General features: G+C 46.1%; 1 protein-coding gene across 4 annotated transcripts in view; it reads right to left on the bottom strand.

Annotated features, from left to right (window-relative positions):
- The window catches only part of REM2 (RRAD and GEM like GTPase 2), a 278,221-nt gene that overhangs the window by 218,676 nt on the left and 32,612 nt on the right, over positions 1-26,933 (bottom strand). For all 4 annotated transcript variants that reach the window (XM_078644878.1, XM_078644879.1, XM_078644880.1 and 1 more), the window contains exon 2: positions 7,740-8,083. In XM_078644878.1, the coding sequence (XP_078501004.1) occupies positions 7,740-8,083 (344 nt within the window). The remainder of the gene's footprint in view (positions 1-7,739; positions 8,084-26,933) is intronic.

Below are 26,933 nucleotides of genomic sequence, written 5' to 3'. Positions count from 1 at the left end.
TTTCTTTCTCTGACTGCAAGGTGAGAGGAGTTTTTAAAGTGGATTATATGACAATCGTGCTTTAGTACAAGGAATGTGAAAGGAAAAGCTTTAGGATGTTGTTTCTTGACAACACAAAAACAATGTAAATACCTATAAATAAACAGTATGCATTCAGCAGTCAGGGAAGCAAAAATGTGATTCTGGGAAAATCACTTAATCTCCCCGTGCCTGAATGTGTAATGTAAATACGGTGCTCATGTAAAGCGCTCCAATACCTTCGGGTCGAGTTCGCGCTATATAAAATAAGCAAAAAATAAATAAAATATGCTTGAAATTCTGAAGTGTGCTGGACACAGATTTGAATAGGATCAAAACAAATCAAGACACTTTTCTTGGTGATGCACAGTGATAACTATTCACAGAAACCCGCATGCAGCACATTTTCATGCGTGTCCTATGCAGGTTTATCAGTAAAACTGTAGGTCTGTGCAAAGTTGGTAGCCATTTCAATGGAAAACGTGCTGCCTGTAAATGCACCATAACGCGATGCTTTAGTTACTTTCATAAAACTCCCCTTCTCATGTCCATTAAAGGTGGGCGGGACGCAAAAGTTTGTCCAAGAAGCTTGGGAACCACTGCTATAGAGACTTACTCGTGGTTTAGAATTAGGGCAGATGCTAATTAAGTGGCAGAGCGCGGACAGGGACTACCTTGTAAAAAACACAAACCTACCTCTAAGAATGGGCTAAAAAATATAGTCTATCCACCTGAGACAACAGCAATCGATGGTCTCATGGTCTCAATCACAGTTTATGATCATGTATTATTTTTGACTAAATTAAAAAAGTGATGAAATTCAGCTGCTCACAGCTGATCTATTCTATATCATAGGTGATAGAGGGCACAGTGGTTCGAATCTTATCGGAGTGCAATAGCACCATCTGAAAGCCTGTTCCAGGATAACTTGGACTCTTTCCTTCTGATCATAGACAGCATTATTTCTACTTCCTAACGAGAATATTTTTTCACGGATAACGTTTTTACAAGATGGTTAATTTGCTAGTTTCATGGACAACAACTTTTCAAACATATTTGATCATGAAATTAACCTTCCGTATTGCATTCACAATATTTTTACGTGGAAGCCTTGTGTCGAAATCTATCAATTTCACACTCTTGACGCTTTATTTCCCAGAGGGGCCAGTAGACCGCACTGCAATTAGGACACCAAATATGAAGGGCCTTTATGGTCACAAGTGGAGGTCAGGCGGTTCCCCCACAGCACCCAACCCTTCTACAATGCCCTGGTATCCCTTCCCCCATGACACACACTGGACAACACAGTGCTTAAGTCCTTCTAAGGAGTGATAAGGCAGACCCCTTTGGACAACTTAGACCCAATTGTGCCAGAGAATATTTGAATAGCTGGAGTTTTTAATTCATGCACCAACTAGGTTTGTTGAAAACTTCGAATTTGAAAAGTAGCCAGAAGGTGATAGATCTCACCGTTAAGGACCGGTGTCCAACGCCAGAGACCTGCCAGCTGAGAGACAATGTTGTAGGTGCTGGTAAGCAGATCATTTCAGGTTTTCTATATGCTGCCAGGACAACCTTCAGGCTCCTTCCAAAGACATACCAAAAGGATTACATTCATCCACATGGTGCAACAGGTTTATCATTGGAACAGTATATCCTTTGTGCCCTGCAACCTATGCCAACCATCTTACAGGCATGTTTACCACCCAGAACAGATGTAGGTTTAGTTTTTAAGTAAACGACTTACAATTCTTACATTCTCTGGTATGCCATTGGACAGTTGTCAATTTGAATAATAATCTGCGTATCGTCGGCATAGTTGTATATACTGATTTGTCCGCGCTTCAAACTTTCCTCCTTTGGAGGGCGAACTTTCTCCCATACAATCCCCAGTGCATGGAACAAACTGTCAGAGAGCCTGCGCAAAGAAACAAATCTTTTATCTTTCAGAAAAAAGCTAGAAACAGTGTTGTTTCAGGAGGCTTGGGGTACTGCCTAACTCTCTTCCCTCTAGCATGGTGCTCACTCTCTGCAAAGCGCTTAGAGACCCCTGGGTGATAAGGCGCTATAGAAATCTAATATACCAATACCAATGGGTCCAACTCGTTTGGTGAGAAGTTCAATTAAGCCGGGTTTGAATTGTAAACCTCTATATTCAAATGTTCATAATAAGTGGTTACCAGCTCAGATGCATCAAAAGAGAAAAACTGTATTCATGGTGATTAATATGTGGATTCCTTATTTTCTTAAACAAATAATTAACTTCCAACTGTGGAGGTCTCCTCAAAGTGAGGGATCAGGTTTAAGAATGTAGAGAATAATCAACAGGTACAGATATAGGGGCAAAACTTCCAGCTATGAAATTCTAATTAGACCCAATATTTTCAGGTTGATCAATGCTCATTATTGGAATAACCTGTACTGCAGCTTTCACAGAAAGAGGAGTGACCTTTACCCACAGGATTGCAGCTCCATGTAAGCTGGCTAGGGCAGTATTAGAACCAGAGGTTTCAGGGTTGGTTTGTGGCTACACAACTAATAAAGAGATGCCCAGTCAAATCTAAAAGGAACTGGAAACGGCTGAATGTTGCAAAAATGTAGAAGCCTAATTCTAATAGTTTGCTCACCACCTGGCTAGATTCAAGAGTCCATCAGCCCACCCTTATTGGCGGAGCTTCGTCATCTGGAGCTCAAGGAGATTAAGATCTAGGACCACAGCCCTGAGCCACCTTGCCCCGCTGGGTACCTGACCTCATGCTCCTAAACGGCTCATGCCAAGGTGGATGTTCAATCCATATGTACTCTAGTGAAGTGCAGTGCTCAAGTGTGTGAAGATTTAAAAATGACTACTTGGACAAAAAATATGCTTATTAGGGATTATCCAAGTGCCATGCTTAAAATAACCTGATAGTCAATATTGACTATCTCCTGGCTATGGCTAATTAGCTTTGGCCTATGTGCCAAATGTGGGCCACTGTAATAATTTGTTCACTGCAAAGTAGCTTATATGGGAGAACCAAAACAATGCATTTTAAAAGTAGATGACCATCAATTACATGGTCCTTTTCTGACTACCCTTAAGTTGCTGTTGGCTGTTTGTTCTTTTTCATGATCTTAGCATACTACTCTTCCTCCAGACCCAGGCCCACCCAAATTCGTTTTTGAATACAATACTACAACAAATTGAGGGTCAAAGGCACCTGCAGCACATTGGAGCAGCGGTTGCTCCCAGGTGATCTGGTACTCTCCTTTGCCGCATAGCTGCACGAGCCTCAAGCGGCCTCAGGAGGGACACAAAACTGAAGCCAGAACCGATAATCACCTTTTAAGATGCCAGAATCTCATACCGGCCCGGACAGCATCAGTCACGCGAAACCCTCCTGGGTATGGGGTACAGTAAAGGGGGGGACAGGAGCACTCAGCTGGAGCTGCTGGAAGAACTCATTTAGAGATGCCTCTCATGCTTGCATCCCCACCTCTGCTTTCAAAAGAACCCATTGATTACTTGGAAAAAAAGATGCAGAAACAATGCAGCAGATCAGAAATAAAAATCATCACTGCGTGTGTTATGTTAATTTGTGCAGCGCGCTAATCACCCGTGATGGTATCCAAGCTCTTGTGAAGTTGCGTAGGTGCTGGGCTCCGGAGCGTTAGTCAGAGAGCCAGGTCTTCACCTTCTTGCGCAATTCAAGAAGCGAGGAGGAGGCTCTGATATTTTGAGGGAGGTCGTTCCAGATTTTGGATGCAAAGTAAGAAAATTAGCGCCCTCCAGTTCTACTTCTGTGGATGCAAGGTGTGTGAGTGAGAGTGTGGCTGTGTGTAGGGGTCTGGTCGGCTGGTTAATTTGCATGCGGTTGTTCAGGTTTGCTAATCCAAAGTTGCGCAGTACTTTGTATGCATGCGCAAGAAGCTTGAATTGGCTGTTTGTGTGTATGGGGAGCCAGAGGAGCTTTCAGAGGCGTGGTGCTACATTTGAGGTGGAGAGTATTACCGTGGCATATGGTTTACCATAATGTGAAGCAGGACAAGGAGGTGATGGACTTGGACAGCAAGGTGCTCAGGCTTTATGTGAGAAGGAGCATAGACCATTTAAAGGACTGTGCGCTTCCTATCATTACGGAATTGGAGTTGACAACTTAGTTTCGACTAATCAGGTGTTGCCTGCTAATGAAACTCAACTGGTGCAGACACTGCCTACTTGTGAAAACCAAGAGAATCCCTGCAGGAGACCAACAAGATACACTAAACAGGAGTAGGCACTATCACTGCAGGCCCCACACCCAACATAGGCTTGGGCTAGGAAAGATGCCTCGACTTTGAACGGTTCTAAAACCCTCCTCTACCGCACTACGCCCCTGATGAGTCAAGATCAACTGATGGTAAAAAACAAACAAAGATGGTTCTTGTTAAAGAAGAGAGACTGCTCTTTTGGTCCCCGTCAAACTGGGGATGTGATTGACAGCTCAAGACCACCTCCTCTTCCGAATAGAGACATCTTTGAAGTTCTGGAGTGGAGCTGAAGTAGATGAAGAATCTGATAATGTGCTGGGAACCCTCGCCCACGACCCCGATAAGGGTCAAGTCCATGATATTCCAGTAAGCGAGGCCGGCTGTCAATGTATTTTTGGTATTATCTTGTGATTGTTGTGGTCGTGTCCATCTTTCCTTTGCTTTTACACACACCATCCCCTAATCTCGGTTCAAAACTACCCCCTGGCTTAAAGAAATCTCTCCATAGAAGGAATCGGAGGGGTGTAGGTGGATTTATAGAGGATTTAAGTGACGTTTCTGAGTGGATAGCGTGTTGTGCCATTTACTTACCTGTCCAACATGCTGTTTTTTGTTCAATAAACAAATATTTGAAAATAAAAAAAAGATACATTTGAAAATAAAAAAAAGATACTACATTACTTAAACATAAATTGCTGCCTTAGTATATAATTGCTGTATACTTGTTTGTGGCTTTTCGTCTAAAACCTTTTTTGACTGAAGTGCTTGATATTTATTTAAATAGAATCTGCTATTTATACGTATCAGTAATACGATAAACAGATTGAACTCAAATAAAATAAATTATGGGCAACTACAGTATGTAAATAACAAGCATTGGAAATGCAATAGGTCTCGCATTAGAAAAGTGTGAGTTATTGGTCTTGTAAATGTAATAATTTTTAAATTTTTGTTTATGTTTTTATAATTTCAAATGCATTAATTTTGTTATTATAAATGGGACTTTTTTTAGAAATTGCAAATGTGACACCTATAGCATTATTAAATATACATGATTAGTATTTACCTAACTTACATGTATTGATATGACAAATTGTAATGGGTTTTATTTTTTATAAATAATTAATAATTACATAATAATTTCACTAATTTATAATGGCACTAGCTTATTTTTTTTGTGATAATGTGTAGCGTATTATAATATTTGTAAAAATGAAGATTAAAAGTGTAATAAACATTTTTTTGTTTCTACTTTTTGTAATAAATCTTTAAACATTGATACATTTAATTTTTGCTGAGAACTGGGACTTAAAAAAGGAAGTGCTGGAATAGATTTTCAGATTATGACGGGTGAAGAGAGGCAAGCATGTAATTATAGAAGGTGAGTGTCATCACATGCCCACACTTTGCCACGTACTTCACCAAATACACAAGTCACAGTCATGAGCCACATACTCTATCATATTCCAATAAACGCACACTTTAAAATGCACATGCGACCAAGATGTACATCATTACATGCACAAGTCCGTCAGAACATAGCATAACACACACAAAATACTGCCACAGATGTCATTTCGAATATGTCACACTGCCATGTAACAACTACATGCACGAGTTACCACAATAACAATATCACATGCACACATCACACCATAAGGAAAAAAAAATATGTTGCACTGCTGTAACCCAGGCAAAGTAAGCTGTGGCATTTTATGGGTTCTTAAGGGGGAATCGGGGAGGAGATAGTGGAAGGGAAAGAGAGGAAGAATGAAGTGGGTGGGCGGGGAGACAGTATAGGGGAAGGTAGACGGGAAAGAGAGGTAAGAGTAGCAAGAGAGAACAAGGGAGAGTGAGGGTGAAAGAGGAAGTGGAGGAGCAAGAACGAGCGGCCGAAACTAATTGAAAACGTGCTGGGAGGAGAGATGGGGGGTCTGGAGGCCTCGGAGCATGAGTGTGCGGGTTGGGGGAGGGGGAGCACAGAGAGGGGGGAGGAAACATGCTGTGGGAGCCTAATCATTACCGTGGTCGGTTGTTTAACAAGAATAAAGAAAGAAGGAAAAAACAATGACTCGTCTTTTACCAAGAGCCGGGCGGCCTTACCACGCAGCTTCATGGTTTGTTCGCCCTAACCAAAAACACACGTTCAGGAGCTTCGGATTAGACACAGAGCTGGTAACGCTAGCTAAGCTGCTGGCTCTACTCAACGGAGTGTGTGGAGAGCTGTGACGTGTCTGCAAGTTATAGAAACCGGCCGCGCAATTTGTTTCTTTCCATTGACTTCAAAAGTCACATTTGTTCGACGGAGATGTTATTTTTGGACGTCTGGGGGTGATAGGAAACAAGCAGTGCTTTAGCTAAGTAACTCCTCGCTGAGTAACATCTGATTGGAACATTGACCAAATAACCTGGGCCTATGATTTCTTTTTTCGAAAAATACACAAAAGAAAAAATGTTTAAGTGCCTGCAAGTAGTTTGCTGAGGAGTGGGTGGGAGGAGGCAACGCAACATGGGAAAGGAGCAGAGGGGAAAAGCATCACACACACACACACACACACACGAGAGAACAAGGGAGTGCGAGCAAACGAGCAAGAGTCACAGCAATCTTAAAACAAGCATTGGCAATATGAAATAATAACAAGCCTTTCACCGTAACACGGCGGGCATGCAAATGCTGGTGGAAAGCCAAAGCGGGAGGGAGAAGTTCACTGAAGAGCAAAGCCGCCATTGCTAATCAAAAAAAGCTCTCGGCATTGCGTGGCGGGAGGGGGCGGGGGGAACGTCGAGGGCAGGCAGGATGACTCAGGGGAGGGGGCGGAGCGGGGCAGAGCGGCATGTAGGTGTGAAGAAGCCGGGCCTTTGAAGTGAAGCTAAGCTTCACTTCAAAGGTGTCGGAGGAATGCGGGCGGCTGTGCACGCGCTTTTAAGCTCAATGCACATGCGCATTGAGCTTAAAAGTCACGGGCACTGCAAGGAATCGCCACGATTCCTTGCAAGTTAGATAAAGTGTGGATGAGCCCCTATAGTCTCGCTTGCTCGATGCGCATGCGCATCGACAGGCGAGACCTAAAAATCAATAGATTAGTAAATAATTAGAAGTGAAGCAAAAAAAAAATTGACCATTATTGAGGGAGTTCAGCGCTCTCACAAATACCCCTTAGTCTAATAGGCAAAGCCCCGGACAATTTATATTAGGGGGATAAGGCCCTGGGAGGGTGAGTGCCCTCTACAAGTGGGCATACCCCCTACAAGTGGGCATACCCCTCACTGCACCCAGACACACCTGGAAAAGCATGGAAAAACCGAATTTAATATAAAGAGCTTCTCAACAGCCCAGAACAACACCCCAATTAAATGTATAGCATGAAATTGCAACTGCAGGACGCCTCGCCAGAGGTGCCTTTCTCCCACAGCGGCGACAAACGCACAGTAGCTGCAAGAGTGGTGACCCGCGCTGACGACGGACACAACCCACAGCCCGCTCTCCTCACCTGCACTCTGCAGCATGTGGGGCTGGCTCTCCTCCAGCCCGGCAAAGATGCCGGCCAGGGCCGTCTTGCCCACGCCGCTCTCCCCCAGGAGCATGACCTTCAGCAGCGCTCCGCCGGGTAAGCTGTCCGTCGAAAGCACGGAGTCAGAGGACCCCGAGAGGGGACTGCCCACGTGGGGCCAGTCGAGCTCGTCCACGGCCTGCGCCCGCCGCAGCTGGTGCTTGAAGGGGAGAGGCATGCTGCCCCGGCGCCGGTGGTCTACGGGCAGGCTGCCCCGGTGGAGTGGATGCAGCACCTCGGGCCGTTCCCGCTTGTTCAGTGTCATGGCACGAGAGAAGATGATACTGGCGGGAAAAAAACAAGGGAAGAACACGTTATTTACAGAGTTGGGGAAATCCCATTTCGGATTTTTTTTTCTAAAACATAGGCAAAGAATTCCACTCGTTTACTGTATCACTAGTGTACGCAATATAAAGCTCATTATGATCCACAAAAGATGGACCTGACGTTTGAGAACAAAGGTGACTGCAATAACAAGTGTCAATTTGAACGAAAAAGTAAAGAGATGTAATTAAGTGATGACGATTCCAGAAGGGAGGAACCAAAACAAATAACTGGTAACTGATCAGAAAAATTGAAAAAAATACTTTTAGGATTAAGTGGTGCACTACTATATTTTGATATAAAATATTATCACGTCTACCAGGAGATATGGTTAGACTGAAGATGGGGGGGGTCACCCATTCTTCTGTAGGTCCCTTATATTTTGTGATTTCAGGTTTTACCTCTCCAAAAGAGTGACCGGTAGGGTTTTCATTATTACTTTTTCCCCCCATGGTTTAATTGGATACCACATTTAAGAAGTCCTTATACCCTGAAGGCCCCAGACCTTATTAGGCTGGTATAGCGGTCTAAGCATATTGATAATTTAAAGATTTTTGTTAGTCAGGGGACTCATTGGATTTGACCATATGACCAAATTTTAGGTTTTCAACAATACTAGAGGTACTCACAAATAAAGGAAACCTTTGAGTATACCACTAGGTATGTTTTAACTTCTTTTCACATGAAACCACACCCAAGTGAAGGTCCTGAAAACAAATTTATTAGAACTCTAAGGGAAATTATTTTCCACTCAGTTGAGTCTGTTGGTGTGGCATTGTTCATACCCCAGTGTGAGAAGTCGTCAAATGATTAAGCATGTCTTGATACATTAAAGGCGAGAGGACCTCTTAAAGACCTTTTGATGACCTTCCCCTGCAAAGAAGTCTGAACTGATGAGCAACAGTGGTGACTTATCATCTTCAAGTAGTCTTGTTGTGCTGGTATTTATATGGGAGGATATACTGGAGGATTCACCTCCAATACGCTCATAGGCAGATAGATAGGAAAAAAAATAATAATGAAAAGGTGCATAAATGTGAAAATAAAGAAGAACGAATAGAAATAAATATGAGACACAAGAGAAGCAAAAAGAAAATGACATAGGTTACAAAAGAGAAAAAAAACTGAGGCGACAAAGAAGAGAGAAAACTGAAGAGAACAAGGATGTGACCTGAGTCAATGACACCCATTAAAAAAAAAAAAAACAGGCAATTATCCAAATGAGGCTGGGAAAATAGACAGAAAATGTAGCCACCATCCAGTAGATCTAATAACATTTTATAATAACTAACTCACATGGAAACCGGCATATGAGCGCAAGGATCCACTGTTTAAATGATTTGTAAATACAAAATGTGACTGAATTCTATTGAAGCGCTTTGAGAATCCAGAGCAAAGGCAAAGTTAAAAATGCAGCTCAAACACAAAGAAATAAAGAAAAGAGGCAATGATATATTGGTCAGCTATGGTCAAAAAGCCTATGCTAAATATCACAAGATATGTAGCTATCCCCACTGTTGTATGCAATAGAATGACAAGAGGAAATATGTTTCAACTGAGTCTACAACCTTCTTCAGGCTCAACTGACGCTATTTATTGACAGAACAATCAAGTTAATGGTGCTGCTATTCTTTTTATAATAAATGGGAGCCTGCAATCATTGTAAAAAAGTAGGTCTCTAAATTCCTTATAACAGGCGTCAAACGCAGTAAAGAAATAGTTTTTAAACTGTATTAAGTTATTACAGTGGAGTGCCGACATCATAGTGCCTCTTTCCTGAGCACTCAGCCAAGGTTAAAGGCAGGTCACAGAACATAATTACAGGTGTGGTTTAAACTGCCTCTTCCTTCTTTTGGCATTTTTTTACGTGATCAGCCGAAAGTAGAGATTTATGGCAGAAGTTATATTTTTTCCATGATGTAAGTAATTATAGGAAATACCTGTAGGATCTTTCTGGCATAGATACACCCACTTTTTGCCTGGTCTCTGTGTTTCGACTATAGCTCACTGGGATCCTGTTAACCAGGACCCCAATGACCGTACACTCTCCTATACATTTTCTGGTAAGTACTTTGTACACCCCACAATTGGCATAATGGATTATCATTAAATGTCCCCAGTATATAGTACAGAAGTACCCAGGACATTGGTACATCAGGAGTCTCCTAGGGGATGCAGCATGTATTGTGCCACCCCCAGGAGCCCATGCAAACTGTCTGCAGAGCTGCCATTGCAGTCTTCGTGACAGGGCACATGCACCCTTCACTTCAGATATAAGGTTTCCCTTTTATCTCAGTCACTGCACTTAAACCTATAAGTCAGCCCTAACAGCGTAGATGCCCGTACAAACCTGGGATTCCATTTTCTGGACTTTCTAAGTGCCAGACAGACATCAATTATAAGGTATGTAGTAAACACTGGCAAGTCGAGTTGTCTAACGACATAATGGCTGCCCCAAACCTGGTCATGTCTGGTATCAAACATGTTGGTGTTATGCAACTACACTGATTCCAATGTTAGTTGCATGATACCATGTCCTGTGGCCCCGTAGAGGACCCCCACCCCCAAACCTACCTGTGCAGCCTTACAGGGTCTGACTGTCAGCCCACTCTGCTGTCGGCCCTACACAGTGTTCTGCCCCCTGCCGATTAGCTTCACTCAGGCAAGGGAAGTTGTAAATGGATGCTCTGCAAAGGAGAGGTGTGAGCACCTCTCCTTTGGAATTAGGTAGGGTGGGGCGCTTTAAAGCACCATCAGACTGCATTGAAGGGCACATTTGGTGCCCTCCTTGCGTAACCCGTTTTGTCCAGTTCAGGAGCCCTTGGCTCCCGCTCTAGTGCACAACTACACAAAGGACAGGGGAGTGACCACCCCCTGCCCAGCTCCTCCCTAGGGAGTTGCCCCAGAGCTCCTCCAAATGGCCACTTGATTCCGTCATGTTGAATCTTGGCCCCAGGGAGCACCTGACTGGCTAGGACATCTGAGTAGCATCCCTGACCCACTCATAGGTGGGTCACCAGAGAAGAGGTCCTTCCCCTTTTTAGGGTTAATGAAGGGCTCCCAAGGGTGGGTCCTTAGATTTGTCTCAACATCTTCTGGAAGTTGGGTTCCCTGGCTACTCACTGTGGGTGGTTCCTTGCTTCCCCTGGGGTCCTCCTACCTTGGGTACTAGTCTCGTTTTGGTAACCATTCAGAATGCTACTATTTTAGTATATGGTTTTGCACCCCCTCAGTGCGACCCTATGTGTTTTCCTATGCCACTCACCTGTTTTCCTATTATTCTTACTGTGTAATTGATAACCCCGGGTTGGAGATATACCAAGTTCATGTCTAGTTTGTAGTAATAAATATGAAGTACTTTTCTACTAACCAGGTGTGGTTCTTTCTTGTGTGAAAAGCTTACTATCCAACTATAGTGGTACTTGCAACTGCCTTACACCCTTCCAGGGTAAGCCTTACCTGCTCGCTACAGCTACCCCTTGAGAGCTTTGGTTTTCAGGGGCCTAAACACTATCACTTAGGGTTGCCTGGGATCATTGCACAGTGCTTCACCCTAGGTGTACACTACATACTGAGCCAGCTTACGACAAGACAGACTCGCACTGTATGCTTCTACACATTTTGAGCTGCACCATTTTTTCCCCATTTTACTTCCATTAAGCGGATTCGAACATCTTTTTGCAATAAATTACTAATTCCTTTTTGGTGCGTTTAATTTTACTCAATACATTCTACTTTTGTGTTTTGTATGTCAGCAACAAACTCTCTCTTTCGTATGAAATAGCATAACACCAAGGATTTGAGCAGCTTGTGGAATGTATGCTGGTGTAATGTGACTTTGGAAATTCATGACCTTGTTAAGAAACACTGCCTTCATCCTAATTTCTGTATACGGTAAACTTTGGATGTGAATCAGGATTACTCAAATCAGAAAACTTGCACTTATTCCAAAATCATTTACATATTACAAAGTGGGGGCCTTTAGCCAGTGTGTAGTTATACAGGAGCCAGAGTTTCTATAGGAAGAGCATTTTTTGTTTTGCTAATCACTGGAGCTGTTTGACAAATTTTCACAAAGATAATCACCTCAGCTCCTTCCTGCAAAAGTTTTGGAGTGATTAAGTTGGGGGGAGGGGGGCGGAAAAATAAAAAAGGCGGTAGGGGTAGCACCCCCCATGTATTTTCCAGAGGGAAATATTAGACAACAATACAGAAAAAAAAACAGTGGACCCGAAGCACACCACATTATGCAGACAAATAGAGAATTATTCAGAAAGTGTGCTTTTTGTGATTAGGTGTAATTCTATTGCGCCATTTTATAGAAATGGAGTGTTTAAAATGTATAGATAGCTGTTGCTGCGAGACTCCGGTAGCAGGGCCGGACTGGCTACCGGGCATTTTAGCATTCTGCAGAGCTGGGGGCTGATGTCACTGCGGTGGGGGCTAATTTCGTAGATGGAGACCTGCGTGTGCTTCGAAATCAACAATGCAAAACGAATTTCGTTTTGCACATGCAGGTCCCCATCAACGAAATCAGCCCCCAGCTCTGCAGAATGCTAAAATGCCCGGTAGCCAGTCCGGCCCTGTCCGGTAGAAAACAAACGGTAAAACGCACAATTTGATTGGTGCGTTTGCGTGGTGTGATTGGCGGTCTCAATATGAAGAAAAACATTGTGGTGGCCATTTTAGTACTGTCCCATAGTCCTGAAAAAAAAAATCTTCAGATTTGTCCCTATGTGTTCCCTTGGGACCAAAAACTAATTTTAAAAATGGGGTGTGAGCGATGCAAACCTATTGTAAAACTATATTGCTTTTAGTAAAAAGAAAATAAATTCACTGACAAAAACAAAGGTTAATGTGGAGTTATAAACGAGGAAGGTAATAGAATTTAAACTTGTGTTAAAATAACCTTATAAATCCATCAAAAACGCATTACCAGGAGGAGCCAAGATGGCGATCGAGATGGCTGCATAACCGCTCGGCTCTGTGAGCCTCCTCACCCTGCACATACATCCTGGCACTTATCCTGAGCTGCAACGGCATCTACACGTAGGCGAAGAGTCACTTTCACTTACCTCTTGCTCCTGAGGCTTCTGCTTGCTGCGGACCCGTTGGAGTGTCCCCGACAGTTTTGAGGCCTTCGCGGAGCCGGGTCCGGGGTCTCGAGTGCGGAGAGTGACCGGCCGCAAGTGCACCAACAGCGGCCTCTGGTGGTGGTGAGGACTTGGCCGGAGGACACTGTAGACCTGATTGCCGATGGCGATAGTGCCGACCCAGCCCGACTGGCGGAGAACAGTGTGGGGAGTGTGATGCCGCTGGGTCGAGGGAGGTACATGATTATTGGCCCCCCCATTCCGGTGTTGTACCCGGGCCCACCACTGCCTTTGCCCGGAGTCACATGCTTCCCCCAGGGTGCGGCGGAGTTTTTAGCCATTTGGTGACTCTCCGCTGAGAAACCGCCCTGGCCTGTGAGATTCCGCTGAGAAACCTGCCTTGGCCTGTGAGATTCCCGTTCATCCCTGATGTGAGACCCAGTCCCGCGGTGAGGTGGTGAGGGACGAGGCCGGAGCAGCTAAGATGGCGGGGAGCACCCTCGTGCGCACACCTCACCCGGGCAGAGAAACCGTTCCGCGTGAGAGTCCTGGGGTCTGGCGACTCGAGAGAGAGCCCACGTTCAGAGATGTTTTGGCTGCATTAACAACTCTGCATAAGACCGTGATCCGGGACGCCCGGGAACTGGGACAGAGGATGGCCGCTATTGTCGTCCCGCCGCTTCACGTGGGTGGGGATGAGTCACAGGGAAGCTCCGCTGTGCCCGCCTTTGCGTCAGTGTTGAACGTTCCAGCTGCGCCTATGTTTGTGGAGACGCCGATGGACCCGGTCCGTTCCATCGCTCTGGATTGCTCTGTTGTGTTTGGGAGTGACTCGTCGGGGTCTTCATATGTACGGCGGCGGAAGAAACAACATCGATCCATAGTTTGGGTCGCCCCGGCGGCGCTTCAACAATTGTCGGATTGCGTGTCCTTTTCCTCCTGATCGGTGAGACTGTGTTCTGCCTGGGGGATGTTTCCGGCATCGGTGCTGCCACACGCGGAGTTCCGCCATGCGTACTTGACTGGGAGTTGGGGGCTACGGTCCCATGGAGTATTGGCGCCTTTCGGACCGCCCGGTTCAGTTGGACCAGCCACACTGTACTGTATGCCGATTGATGAATGGCCGTATGTGGGTACTATTGATAGAGGAGGCCAGGGATGATATCGTTTGGGATATGATGGAACACATTGTTGGCTGACGGTGTTTTGGAGGGACACTCCACGGGGATGTTACCGATTGACTGTATGATTCTTGCTTACTGTGGCTCTCCTGACTTTGCTTCTGATGTATACTGTGCGCGATAGGGGAGGGGGGGGCCGGGTGGTCTGCTCGATGGCCCTTCTCCGTATTTTTTCCTTCCTTTTTTCTTCCTCTTTCTTCTATATTTCGGGTCTCTTTTTGGGCGATAGGCACGCAGCTGGGGGGGGGGTGGGCAGGCCGTAGCCTTCTGCAGGGGTGCAGGGTGGGGGGAAGCGGGTTGTTTCTTTGTCCTTTCTTTGTCTCTATGACCCTTTGCTTCCTCTTTTTCTGGGTGTCGTCGTCTTCATGTTTCCTACAATCTGTTTTGTTTTTTAAGGGTTGGGGTGCTGATTCGCTAGGACGTGTAGGTGTGGTTTACTTTAATCCTGACTCGTATGCCTTGCCCCCGTGTCCTTAAGTTTATTCGCACTCATTCCGGGGTTCTGTTTCATGTTGTTATTGTGGGATCATGTGTGACTGTCTGGCACTTCTTCTGCTGTTTTTTCAGTTTTATTTTCTTCATTGTAAAATTGACCTTCTTAAATCCTGTATATTGCGCTGTACGCTCAAATACGAGTCATATCCTGGATATTTACCTGCCCCGGCTTATCGACCGCTGTTTCTTTTATATTGCTCTGCTTACCTTACGACTTGCTTAGCGGCCGGCCGGGATGGTTGTAGGCCCATGCTTGTATTGCAGTGAAGTGATAATAAAGGTCTTTAAAAAAAAACAAAAAAACACAACAGCACACCTTAACACCGAAATCAACACACGACAAGACAGAAACCTTCTAGACTTCCTCCTAACGAGTGCCTCAAAGATTGTACTAGCCAAATGGAAAGATACCTCCAAAGCCACCTTCAAAGGATGGCTAGACTGGGTAACGTTCTTAAGAGGAGCTGACAACACAGCACTAAAATACACACCGTGGAAGAAACTCAACAGAGAGATGTGGTCACCACTAGATAACGCCCTAGATCCGTCCAAGTCACCATAGATAACACAAGCACCGACGAGGCACGGTGCCACATGCCGATCTTCAACCAGCCGCCAACAACTATATGTTCATGTTATATGTTTAGTAACGAGCACAGAGCCAAAAGTGCAGGTCCATCGCAAAGCTGTCACGAAAACTAATAACCCAGAGGGACTTGTAACCAACCACCCAACAGCTCCAAACAAAACGCCTGTCACATATTTTATGTTCTATAAAAGAATAAGAGTCTATTTGCCACAAATGTTACATGTCTTTATTTGTATGTACCATGTAAATGAAAATACAATAAAAAAATATATTTTTTTTAAAACGCATTACCATTTAAAAACTAGGATGGAACAAAAAAAAAAACCAAAAAAAAAAAAAAAAAAAAAAACACAGAAATGTGCCAGTTACACTTATACAAGATAAGTAGAAGTTGCATCGCCGTGAAGTGTGGCTTATGACCTCACATATATCATTGATGACATCCGAAATCTATGGTGGGGCAAATTATACTGATGTTATTTACATATTAATGGTCAATTTCTGCGTTTTATTGTTTTTTTTAAATGGTAGTGCTTGCTCAGTGAATTTCAAAGTTTTTTTTTTTTTAAACTGTTTTTATTACAAGATCAGTAAGGTTGGCGATGTTACAGTATCAGAAAAGATTGGCATCACAGATAGAAATCAAATACATTCCATTAGATATTGGCTCACGTTTCTCCTATAGTGTCTCAATTCGTCTACATGTGCCCTACTTCTGTGTCAGTTCCCTATCCTATTCAACCCCCTTGCTATTCCCCTTCCATTTCCTCATCGGAGCTATCTCCATCAGACTCTGGCAGTGGATCACAAATGTCCCCTCTGAAAGTGTTCCATGCCGCCCATATTTTATTCCAGTTCCGCGGGCATTTTCTGGAGGCATATACTGTACGTTCAGTGATCATTGTTAGGTCCATGTTTCGGCACCATGCAGACAGTGTTGGTGCCTCTGCCGCTCCCCATTTCTGTGCAATGTCTCTCTTGGCGATTATTAGCCCCAGTGTAGCCCATGTCAGTCCATAGGTCATTAGGTTCCCATATGTTTAGCAAACATCTTCTTGGCTCTGGCAGGAGTGTGGTTTCTGTAGTCTGTGAAATAGTGCGTAGCACCTGTCTCCAATAGTTAGCTATTATTGGGCAATCTCAGCCTGTGTGAAAAAAGGTCCCTTCGTCCCCACATCCTCTTAGGCAAAATGGGTGTGTTGCCCTCTGTATTTTATGAAGGGTTGTCCTAGTATAATATATTCTGTGCAAGATTTTAAGCTGCACCAACCTCAGCCGAGCCGAGATGCCTACTTCCTTGGGTGATGCTAGGGCCTCTCTCCATTCCGGGTCATCCATGTCTCCTATCTCTACAGTCCATTTCTCTTTCAAGATCCCTGTGGGGTCTGGCAGATTGTTAAGAAGTTTCCGGTATGTGAAAGAAGTGGCACTTTGGGACATATGGTCTGTCAGTAACCGATCTTCTAACGGGGAAGCTTCAGGAACTTCAGTGTCTGGTGGGAGTACAGTCAATAAAGCGTGTCGTATTTGCATTTATCTAACTTTTTCATTTTGGCCTAGGTTGTATTGTTGTTGCAGTTGTGCAAAGGATATCACCGTTCCCTTGTCCCACAGGTCCCGTACCGTGGAGATACCCATGTTATCCCACTGTGTAAAGCCCTTGCACCGCCGCAGCTGTCCCAGTGCTTTGGTGTCCAGAGCGGGGTTAGTTTCGTTATCACCCCTTTCCACCCCAGCCTGGCGTGTGCTGCATACCAAATCAGCGTCGTGTGTTTAGTGGGCCCCACTAGTTTCGCGACCAGGCCTCTGTTGTAGAGCGCCGCTAGCATGTTATTTGTTCCCAATTGTGCCCTATCTGCGCTGTAGGCCGGGTCGTCATGGGGGATATGTATCCATTGATTTATGACTTTGAGTTGAGCAGCCCAGTAGTACAGCTGGAGATTAGGGAGTGCTATACCTCCGTCGTACCAGCTGTTACACAGTTTTGCCTGTGCTATACGGGCCGGTCGGTTGCCCCAGAGCAGGATGGAAACCTGTGCCGCTCCTTGCTGAAAGTATCTGGGCGGGATCAGATCGGGCGTATTTTCTAGGGCGTACAGGAACCTAGGGAGGGCCTTCATTTTGTATAGTGCTGCTCTGCCGGGAAGTGTGAGGGGCAGCGACGCCCAGTATGTCACGTCACGTTTTAGTCTCTCCAGCGGGGTAGCTAAGTTCTTAGTGAAGAAATCTGTTGTGGATGCAGTGATGTGTATCCCTAAATATTTAAACGAATCTTCTGTAGTCAGCAATGTACACTCCTCCGACAGAGTTGGCTTCGGTCCTTTGAGGATGTACATGACCGATTTAGACCAATGTATTGTATACCCCGAGAATTTACCCTGGGTGTTGCAGATATTGAGCAGTTCTGGTATGCCTCTTTCTGGGTCTATGAGATAGACTAACAAGTTATCTGCGTAGAGTGAGACTCGGTCCTCCCACCCTTCCCTCCAGGTAATCCCTTTTAACAATTGGGGTTGTTCTGATTAGTGTCGCCAGGGGTTCCAGTACTAATGTGAATAGTAGCGGCGACAAGGGGCATCCTTGCCGTGTTCCCCGTGCCAGGGCTATCTCTTCTGATATGTGGCCATTGGCTGTCACACGAGCCAGCGGTTTCTTATACAGGAGTCTCACCCACGCACAGAATTTAGGGCCAAAACCTATATGTGTTAAGACATCAAACAAGTACTGCCACTCCACCATGTCAAACGCCATTTTTGCGCCCAGGGACAATATTATCACCGGTTCGGTCAGGTCTGAGGCTCTTGCCATGACACCTCACACTCGACTAAGATTGAGAGCTGTGTTTCTGTGGGGCATAAACCCCGACTGATCCGGGTGTATCAGTTGTGGTAGATGGGCTATTAATCTATTTGCCAATATTTTTGCTAGTATTTTACCCTCTGCATTCAGCAATGAAATTGGGCGATCTGATGTACATTCTGTTGGTGGTTTGCCAGGTTTTGGGATCGCCACTATCGTCACAATCCGTTGGTCCAATGGCAGTTCAGCCCTGTCCAAACTTTCTTCATACATAGCCAAGAGAGGCGGGCCCAACGTTTCTGCCATTAATTTTTACCACTCTATGGGTATTCCGTTCGGGCCTAGTGCTTTCCCTGATTTTAACGAATGGATTGCGGTTTGGAGTTCTTCAAGCGTTAAATCTGCTTCTAACTCCGCTGTCACCTCCGGCATTAGGGTGGTTGTGTCAATGTATCTGAGAGATTCTCGTATGTCCGTTTCCTCTAGGCATCCCTCGGGGGTTTACACATCCCTAAAATACTCCGCTAACATGTTCACTATGTCTTCTGGGTGTGATACTAGCCTCCCTTCCTTCGTCTGTAGCTGCTGTATTTCTCTTACGCCCTCCCCTTTCCTATCGAGCCAAGCCAGCATTTTCCCAACTTTATCCCCTACGTCATATACCTTGTCTCTCGTCGCCGTAATATTCTCAACCGTCCGTATTTTCAGGTAGTCTCGATATTGCTGCTGGCATAACTGTAGGACGTGGGCTGTGTCTGACGAGTGTGCTGTGTCGGCCGCTAGAAGTGCCACTTCCAGCCCTGCCAGTTCCTTGTGTCGCTCCCGCCTATACCCAGTGATAGCCGCTATCGCTTGCCCTCTAAAAAGTGCTTTATAAGCCTCCCATAGTATAATTGCTGAGTCCACTGAGGTCGCGTTCTCTTCGAAATATAGTTTGGTTGTTTTACGTAGTGAATTCTTTATAGTCGGGACTGTTAGGTACCCTGGGTGTATTGGGTAGAGACGTTTAAGGGTTGTTTCTCGACAGGAGAGTGTAAGTATCATCGGGGAATGGTCCGATAAGCCTCTAGGCTTTATATCTACGTTCTCAATATTTTGAAGTCTAGCATGAGGAAATCGTCTATGCGCGATAAACTGTTGTGGACCATGGAGTGATATGTGTATTGTTGCGTCTCCGGGTGCGTGTGCCTCCATATGTCTACAAGGCCCATTGCTTCTAGGAACCCTCGGAAATGTGAAGGCCCAGGTGTCTGCGCTCGGGCGGGGAATCTGTCCAGTGTTGCATCAAGTGTGGTGTTAAAGTCCCCTCCTATAATGAGATTCCCTTCCGGTAGCCCCAGTAGGAATTCGCCGAGCGCCACTGTGTGGAGTGCCGGGGTCAGGTAAACCGATACTACATTCAGGAGCCTGCCCGCCCATTGACCCTGCACTGCTGCAAATCTGCCCTGATCATCTATTTTAGTCTGTAGGCTTATGAATGATGACTTTTTTTAATTAGAATACCTGTGCCTCTAGATCCCGTGGAGAATTCCGAGTGAACCGCCATTTTGTAGCCCCATCTATCCATCGCCTTACACGCCGACCCGGTGAGGTGCGTTTCTTGTAGGAGCACTAGTTTTGGGCTTTGTCGCTTCAATGCCTGTAGGACTAATCCCCTCTTTATCTTGTCGTCCAGCCCTCTTACGTTCAAAGTTATAATTTTAAGGGGGTTGACTGCGTCGTCATCGCCAGGCACTGGGTTGTGAGCCATAATTGTGGTTTTTTAGTGATGGGGACAAAGAGGTTGTGTCAATGTGTGTGTGCGTATCGTGACTATCTATCGTGGATATGGCTGAGCAGTATCTATAGCGTGTAGCGTGTGGTGGAGTTCTAAACCTATCTGGTGATCCCGATCCTCCCTGACCTGGTTGCCTCTAGCAGGTACTAGCAATCTACATAAACTGATCATTGCTAACCAAGTACAAAAAATAACAACTGTTCCCCCCCTTCCCCGCCCTCCTTGCCTCCCTGCTTAGCGGACCTTTAACTACCCGCCACCCCAACTCAGCAGAGTGCTTCTTCCCTCCCAAAACATAGTACTTGCTTGTCCAGGGTAAGAGGTCCAGTGGAGACCTCAGCCCTCCGCCTCCTCCGGGGCCCACCTCAGTCCGCCATCACGTACGGCCCAGCCCTGCATGTGTTAATCTTTGTTTGTCCTTGCTGACCAATCCGACGGCAGTTGATCAAGTGGTATCTGCCGGGCCTATTCAACTATTCTTTCTCCTGGCTCGGGGTTTGTTCCAATTCCGAGTTTCTTGTTCTTTGTGATCCCGGGTCATCCTCTTCTCGCCGGCGGCGTTGTCTGTTTCCACGATTTGGGTGTCCCACCGTTCGCCATCCTTCAATCCAGTCCTGTGCCGCTTCTGGCATTTCGAAGAACCTTGTCCATCCATCGGCAACTACTCGCAGCTGTGCAGGGAAGATCATAGAGTATTGCAGTTCCTGGGCTCTGAGTATTTGTTTTACCTCCTGGAAACTGAGTCTGCAACTAGATACTGCTGCTGTGTAATCTGGAAAGAAGGATATCGCAGAGTTTTGCACCCGTATAGGCGAAGAGACTCTTGCTGCTTGGAGAATGGCGTCTCTGTCTCTGAAATTAAATAGCTTTGCGAGTACTGGTCTCGGGGGGGCCCCTGGTTTCGGCCTGCCGCCCGGCACCCGGTGCACTCGTTCAATTGAGAAAAAGTTTGAGAGTCCCTTAGACTGAAGCCTGTTTTTCACCAGTTCCTCCACATAAAGATCCCTTGCTTGCCCTCTGTCTCCGGAATGCCAATTATACAAATGTTGTTTCGTCTATCACGCCCCTCCTGATCATCCAGCTTTTCCGCTAGCAGTTTGTTTTCTTTTTGAAGTTGGGCGACTGTGGATTATAATTCAGACGTATCCGTTACCAGCGATTTCGTTACTATCTCCATTTCCTTCACCCTGTCCGTCATTTTATGCAAGTCCGCTCGGAGCAGGGAGACGTCGGTTGAAATATTGCCCACCGTGGTTTGCACGCCAGTCAGTGCCTTCATGATGTCCTCTAGAGTGATTTTTTTTCCCCCGGCCCCATTTCCTTCCGGGCTTTTCCCTGTAGGTGTGCGTCCTTCTGAGTTGGTTGCCGCGTTCTTTTCAAAAGCAAATTTGTCCATTTTAGCTTGCGTGGTGCTGTGCTTGGGGCCTCTTCCTGCTATGGTGGGGTCTGTGCGGGGTCGGTTATTCCCTGCTGTGTGCAATTCCGCAGTACCGTCGTGCGTGCTGTGAAGATCGATATGGGTCTCGCTACGTCGTCCTTCTCCTGCCTGTATGCGTCACGGATCCTGCTCCCCAATGGTCCTTCTTCACCTCAGCGGGTGCGGGTGTGAGCGTTTTCAGCCCCTGCCCCGGGCCCCTTTTTGTCGGTGCACCTTCTTCCTGATCTCTCACTGCGGTGTTGAGTTCTGCACCGCTCTCCTTGGAAGGAAAGTATTGAAGTGCAATAGTAGCCGGGTCTCATGGTGTCAGAGGTTGTGTTGCGGCCTTTTGGGTTATTAAAGTTCTCACCCACTACGCTCGTGGGATTGAGCCGGACGGATTGCTGTGCGGATCTTGCGTCAGGCGTGACTCAGTGGTTGTCTACGCTCCGCCTTTTCTCAGGGCCTCCGCTAGTAGTGGCTGCGTCCTCTGCGTGTAGGAAAAATTGGCAATGTGGACCGCGAAGGGGGGGGCTGCCGCCGCGTCAGGGCCAGCGCCAGGGCCACCCTCCGCCACTGCCGATGCTGGGATTATTGCACTGATGCCGTTATGGTGTACTTTGTTCTCCGGGGCCTGGTATGCCGTTTGAGGAGTTCTGGGGTTGCCCTCCGGGGTGTTGGGGAGTCTCTCTTAGCCGCTCTCAGTCCCTCAAGCAACAGTTTCTTTCAGGTGCGGCATGACCCTTTAGTGCGAGTCACGCGTTTCAAGGCGCTGCAGGTTATTCATTAGTGGGCGATTACTGGGTCCCCTATTTACCGTGGGTGCGGGTGCCCTCAGAGTTTCGTTATCGCTGCTTAGTGCTGCACAATTCACCTTTGGTTCTGCTTCGGGCGCCCCCCTCTCACCGGTCCGCCGACGTTCCGTTGTCAGCGCCTTCGAGTCTGCCGCTGGCTCTACTGCTGCCCCGGCTGCCGCTTTATGTGTACGTCGCTCCTGTGCACTTGATCAGATCTGCACTACCCGGCCTCCGATCAGCTCCGGATTTTGTTCAGCTGCTGCCATCTGGTCACGGACCACGGTCCCAGCCCCTGGAGGTCGATATAATAACGGATGAGTGTTCGGATTGCTTGGAGGGCCGCGGTTTCACCGGAGCTCCTCAACTAGGCAGCCATCGCACTCGGCTGCTAGCCAAGCCCCCTCGTGTAAGGTTTTTTTTAAATGCAAGTTTAAACCCTACTACATTCTATAAGTACATCTCCACTTACTTTGTTTTTCTGTGAATTCATATATAGTTATTAGAAGAAAATCACAGAACATCTGTGAATTGACAAAAAAAGTCCCTAAAAGATACCAAGATGATATTTCCCATATACAACACATACTAGAATATTTGTTCAACACCTGCCTCAAAATCAGGTTTTGAAAGACGATCAAATCTCCATAGGACTGATATAAAGTTTGGGGTGTTCTGCAATTACCTTATTGATATAATTATGTAATATATTAATGGCAACATCTTCAGCAATTAAGTATGTTATGTCCGTTACCGTGCAAGGTTTAGCAAGAGAGGATTTAAAAGAAGATGGAAAATAATTGTTATTTTCCCCTGGTCTTTAGTTGAAAGTATTAATTATTCATTGTAATGAAGATTGTTTGATCTCATGCAGTAATACTGGTTTGGGAATATGGTGTTCAGATTCTATTTTAGGTTATTAGATAACAGCACACACTATTGAGAGACTTGTTTTAATTTAAATATTGGAAATGCTGGCTAAAATAAACAAGCATTGGCATAGCCAATAGGTGTCACCTTTAAACAGAGGTACAATGTCTTTAAGCTATGTTGTGGAGCACTGTGACTGCTGTGCAGCATGTTGAAACATTAAAAAAAAAATTGTCATAAGAAGGCTTCTTACCTTAAAATAAATCAAGAAGAATTGATATACAACTTAACGACTTTATTGAAAAAATCATCATCATCAAAAATGTCTTTTAGTTGCAATGCTGGCAACTTCTTGTCTTTTCTAAGGCTGGTTTGTTATAGCTTTTTTTTGTTATTGAAGCTGAAAGGATGTAAACAACGAGAGAGTGGAAGTTGGGAAATAGTACCTCAATTATAACAGGAGCAGCGGACTAACACACACACTGGGAGAATCAATATTGGTACTGTGGTGATGCTCAGGTGGTTTCTGTGCTTGTGCGGAGTGATGCTGTGGTGATGCTCAGGTGGTGAGTGATGCTGAGTTAGTGCTGTTCTGAGGTGATGCTGTACTGATCCTGCGCTGATGCTGAGGTGGTGCGGAGGTAGTAATGCTGAAAGGGTGCTGTGCTGATGTGGTTGGTGCTCAGGTGGTGCTGTGCTGAAGCAGAGGTGGTGCTCTGCTGATGCAGTGGTGGTGTGCTAGTGGGGAGGTGCTGCTGAGTGATGCTTTGGTGGTGCTGTGCTGGTGCTCAGGTGGTGCTGACAGATGCAGAGTTAGTGCTGTGCTGGCGCGATGCTGCACCAGTGCTGAGGTGATGCTTCACCGGTGCTGACGTGATGCTGCACCAGTGCTGAGGTGATGATGCACCAGTGCTGAGGTGATGATGCACCAGTGCTGAGGGGATGCCGGGCCAATGCTGTGATGGGGCTGAGATGGTGCTGAGTTGGTGGTGGTGCACTGATGCGGAGGTGGTGCTGTGGTGGTATTGAGTGATGTTGAGGTGTTACTGAGTGATTCAGAGGGGGAGGTGCTGCGCTGGTAGTGAGTTGGTGGTGCTGCCCTGGTAGTGAGGTGGTGGTGGTGGTGCTGCGCTGAAGTGGTGCTGAGGCCGAGTGGTGCTGATGCTGATGCAGTTGCGGCCTGTGGTGGGCGTGCTGCCTGGCGCCGACATGGTGCGGGGGAGGGCCAGGGTGGGAGGGGGTGTTCGTAAACTACGGATTACGGCCGATTAAAGGTAAGTAAACATATGAATAAATAAAACAAATGTTGTTGCGCGATGCAGCGCGCGCAACTAAATTCATTTTATTTATAGGTTTACTTACCTCTATTCGGCCGCAATCTGTAGTTTACTACCCCTAATCCTGCCCCTCCCCCTCCCCACGTCAGCACGCGGCAGCACTCCCATCACGGGCCGTTACTGTGCTCAGGTGCTGCTGAGTGATACGCAGGTAGTGCTGCTGACTAATACTTAGGTGGTGTTGCACTGTCTACCTGCAGCAGGATATATTAAGTAACCTCACATTACATGCCGCGTTTGGAGAGCACAAGGAGGCACCCTTGATATTGGTATAATTTCACCAACGATTGAAACGTAAAAGAAAGCATCAAAAGTTGAAAGAGCGCAACTTAAAGCTGCTTCCATTGTCGTAAAACAGAATAACAGCATGTTTACCTCTTGTAATCGTATCCAAATATTCACCCTGTCAAAAGCACAATGTAAATCAGTTGATCCTAATGTCAGTCATCTTCTCAAACTACACTTCCATTAAGTTAGTATATTATTTAAAGTTTGGACATATGAGCCAATTAAAACAAAAATGATATAGGATGAAAAATAACATAGCTTCTGGATAAAAGAGTGCTCATGAAGCCAAAGCAAGTAGAAAACAAAATAAGGACTGGATTTGCAGCCCTCGGTTGAGCGCGTTCAGAAAACAACACAAGACCAGGCAAAAGAAAAGTAGTAAGCCAAAACTACCACATAAGGCAGATTTTGAAGTGATCCATGTAACAGGGCCAGCCTCCAGGGCGTGACCAAAACAGCAAAAGGAGGGACAAATGTAAACTATTCACCAACGAAAACAAAGGCATTTCAGATGGCAGACTTTTAAGGAGGTCCCGCCAGGTGCTCACTGGGCTAGGGTTCCCCTTATGGCTTAAATCTCGAGAAAAAAGCCGAGCCATTAGGCTACTGCCCTTCGGGATCAGTAGGTAATGACCCTGCAACTCAGACTGTGAGAAGAACGTGCAGCAAAGAAAAGTACACAGAAAGGAACGTGAGAAGATGTATTGGGGCTGAGGATAGTTGTTCTCCGTAAATCCTGCTGGGTGCCCGCACTCGGAGGCCAGTACTGCTGCCCCAATACACACCGTTCCCCCTTGGGGGAACATGAACCCGTGCAGAGACTAACCTCAGGGGCTTATGGACATAGCCTCTCCCGATCTCCTGCCCTCCTGTATCTTGCCACAGGGGGGCATGGAAAAAGTGGGGCGGCTAGGTTGTGGTACAAATAGCCCACCGCCACCCTCTTCCGCTGTCTGCCTGCAGGTGACCACCTTTCCTGCTGTCCCTTCACACCTCGCTCCCCATCAGATGAACAGGATTTTGAGTCAGAACTATCTGTGATGGCAAATGCTCTCTGCCGCTGATCTCCTATACAGCTGTGACATGCCGGAGTGGGGACAATGAGAGTGGGGTGGCCATGTTGTTGTGAGAAGAGCCTGGCTGCTCACACCTGCTATCAGCCTGCCATGGCGCTCGACTGGTCCGCTGCTGATAAACACTGATTACTATGCCTCCCCTATGACAGTGCAGAGCCATGTGATAAACGAGAAGGTTGCCTAGTGTATTTAGCAGGTCTGTGCCACCATAAAAAAAACTACATGAAGAGTGAATGGAGACTCTCTCCCAGCTTTACTGGCTGATTCCCCAGTTGTAGAATAAGCTGCCGGAAAGTGTGTGTTGGTAACTCTCCTCCCATTCAGAAAGAAACACACTTCTTGTTTATGCAGGCCTTTGGGCAAGATGAGTTCTGACAGAATGGGTATTGTGACTGGTAATAGTTGGGGTTAGGTTGTATCTCTCACACAAGCGCTTAGATACCATTGGTGATTAGGTGCTATACAAATGACACTTAAAATATCTTTGATGTGCTGCTGTTACCACACAGTGAACACTAGAGTCCTAGTGACTTTGCCTGACAATTGAAGAATGGTCTACTAACTAACCATGATATACCCAGGGTATGTAGACAACAGCCTGGCTTGCCTCCCCTGTGCAGCAGAAGCCCTGTCGGCAGGTCGGTTGCGGGATTGGGGCTAGCTGCAGGGGCTCACGGACACCGTTAGGATCAGTTGCTGCCTCCCTCATTCCCACATCAGCATGCGGCTTGGCTTCACGGATAATCCACACTGGTATTTTGGTAGTACACTCCAATTGTTGTTTTGTGGTTTTTCTGCTGTACACAGTGGTACATCAGTATACTGGTAGTTTACACTGGTTTTCCATGCCATTCCACTCCATGCTCATGATAATTCACACCAACACTGGCTATCCATCATTATTACATGCATATAGGTTATGCTATGTGTTAGACCTGTCAGCCCTAGGGTGGTCTTTCCCTGTGTTTTTTGCCCTTGCCTCATTTTTCCCACCTTCTTTTTGTTGGCCCTTAGGTCTTCGGGCACCTTTCCATGGCTAATCTATGTTACGGTGCAGGTGCTCTCTACTACAAACATGGCTGCCACTGGCCCCT

This window comes from Lissotriton helveticus, chromosome 5_1 (assembly GCF_964261635.1).
Source record: "Lissotriton helveticus chromosome 5_1, aLisHel1.1, whole genome shotgun sequence".
Taxonomy (NCBI): Eukaryota; Metazoa; Chordata; class Amphibia; order Caudata; family Salamandridae; genus Lissotriton; species Lissotriton helveticus.
Note: the sequence above shows the minus strand (reverse complement) of the source record. Positions and strands in the feature narration are given on the sequence as shown.